The sequence below is a fragment of the Nerophis ophidion genome, linkage group LG26 (assembly GCF_033978795.1).
Source record: "Nerophis ophidion isolate RoL-2023_Sa linkage group LG26, RoL_Noph_v1.0, whole genome shotgun sequence".
In the NCBI taxonomy this organism is placed as follows: Eukaryota; Metazoa; Chordata; class Actinopteri; order Syngnathiformes; family Syngnathidae; genus Nerophis; species Nerophis ophidion.
Window position 1 is genome coordinate 520373 of NC_084636.1, and position 1883 is coordinate 522255.

General features: G+C 51.0%; 1 protein-coding gene across 1 annotated transcript; it reads right to left on the minus strand.

The window, feature by feature from the left end:
- Positions 1-735: 735 nt before the first annotated feature.
- Positions 736-1347, minus strand: si:ch73-389b16.1 (coiled-coil domain-containing protein 18). Its single transcript, XM_061888300.1, has 2 exons — positions 1121-1347; positions 736-1061 (listed from the first exon to the last, which is right to left on the minus strand). The coding sequence occupies exons 1-2, from the start codon at positions 1293-1295 to the stop codon at positions 844-846; spliced, it is 393 nt and encodes a 130-aa protein (XP_061744284.1). The 5' UTR covers positions 1296-1347; the 3' UTR covers positions 736-843.
- Positions 1348-1883: the final 536 nt, after the last annotated feature.

Below are 1883 nucleotides of genomic sequence, written 5' to 3' on the forward strand. Positions count from 1 at the left end.
GTGGGGATTGAACCTGGAACCCTCAAGTTGCTGGCATGGCCGCTCTACCAACTGAGCTATGCCGCCCCATGTGTTAGCATACTAGCATTTGCCACATTGGTGAAAATGCTAACTAATATATCATGGTGTTAGCATATTTACTTTATATGTAGCTAATGCGGGCTTCACAGTGGCAGAGGGGTTAGTGCATGTGCCTCACAATACGAAGGTCCTGCAGTCCTGGGTTCAATCCCAGGCTCGGGATATTTCTGTGTGGAGTTTGCATGTTCTCCCCCTGAATGCGTGGGTTCCCTCCGGGTACTCCAGCTTCTTCCCACCTCCAAAGACATGCACCTGGGGATAGGCCCCTCCCACCTCCAAAGACATGCACCTGGGGATAGGCCCCTCCCACCTCCAAAGACATGCACCTGGGGATAGGTTGATTGGCAACACTAAATGGTCCCTAGTGTGTGAATGTTGTCTGTCTATCTGTGTTGGCCCTGCGATGAGGTGGCGACTTGTCCAGGGTGTACCCCGCCTTCCGCCCGATTGTAGCTGAGATAGGCGCCAGCACCCCCCGCGACCCCAAAAGGGAATAAGCGGTAGAAATGGATGGATGGATGGATGTAGCTAATGGTGTTAGCAGGGTAGCATGCCCCATTGGTAAACATGCTATCTTAGCATCATGTAATGTGTTAGCATGCTGCTTTATTGGACTAATGATCAGCATGGAAGAATTATGAAAGGAGAGCAAAATGTCTTTGGTTGCATTTATTTCTCCAAAATAAGGTTTGTGGCAAAAGTCCGCGGTGGTAAGTAAGTGAGTAAGTAAGTGAGTAGGTAAGTCCCAGACGCTCCTGGTGTTCACCTGAGGCCGGCCGCCAGTTTCTCCATGGCCGCCTTGCGCTCCTCTGCCTTCTGCTGCGAGCGCTGCAGGACGTTGCGCAGCTCCTGGAGGTGGTCCAGGGTCCCCACCAGCTCCCCCTTCACCGTCTTCATCTGGCTCTCCAGCATCTGAGTCTGGTGCAGAGAGTTCCTCCTGTGACGCCGGCTGGAGCGCACCTTCTCCTCCAGGTCCTCCACTGCACACACACAACACTGGTGACCCCCGCCCGGGAACACCTGGTGAAAAAGCACTCACCCAGGTTCTCTTGGACCTTCTCCGACCCGGACTCTGTCCTTTTGTCCATCAGGTCTTTGGTCTGCTGCATCAACTTCTCCATCTTGGCCAGTTGTGCCGCCTTGGAGTCGCTGTCCCGGCGGATCTTCAGCCGTTCTCGCTCTCTGGGACTCGGTTCTCCGTCGTACTTGTCCATGTCTGCCTTTCGGAGCCTAGGACTCTCTGTAGATTCTGCTAGACTGTGGACTTGTGTCATCTTTGTGTTCTTATACGCCCCTCCCCCTCATATCCCGAGGTCTTTCGAACAGTCTCTGCTCAGTCCCTGCTCATCATGAGATCTGCTCTACTAAGCCTCCAGCACATGTTCTTCCCATTCCAGGATCTTTGGTCCACACAAAGTCTTCTGTAAACCTTGGTCAGGAACCTTCCTGACCTCCAACTTTTATCTTCTCATCCACAAGATTTGACGTAGCACTTTTACAACGATACATCTGCACTTGCTTAGCTACAATGCATGCTAACGCTAGCCACATGCTAGAGAACATGCTAGAAAATATTAGCCACAACATTGAACTTGCTGACAAACATTAGTGACGTCAGAGAACACGTTAGCCACAATAGCGAGCGTGCTATCGAGCAAAAATCATGCGAGAGAACACACTGACATCCAAATTGTAAACATGCTAACAAACATTAGCCACGTCAGAGAACAAGCTAGCCACAATAGTGAGCATGCTAACGAGCAATAACCGTGTAAGAAAACATGCTAACAGTAGCCACAATA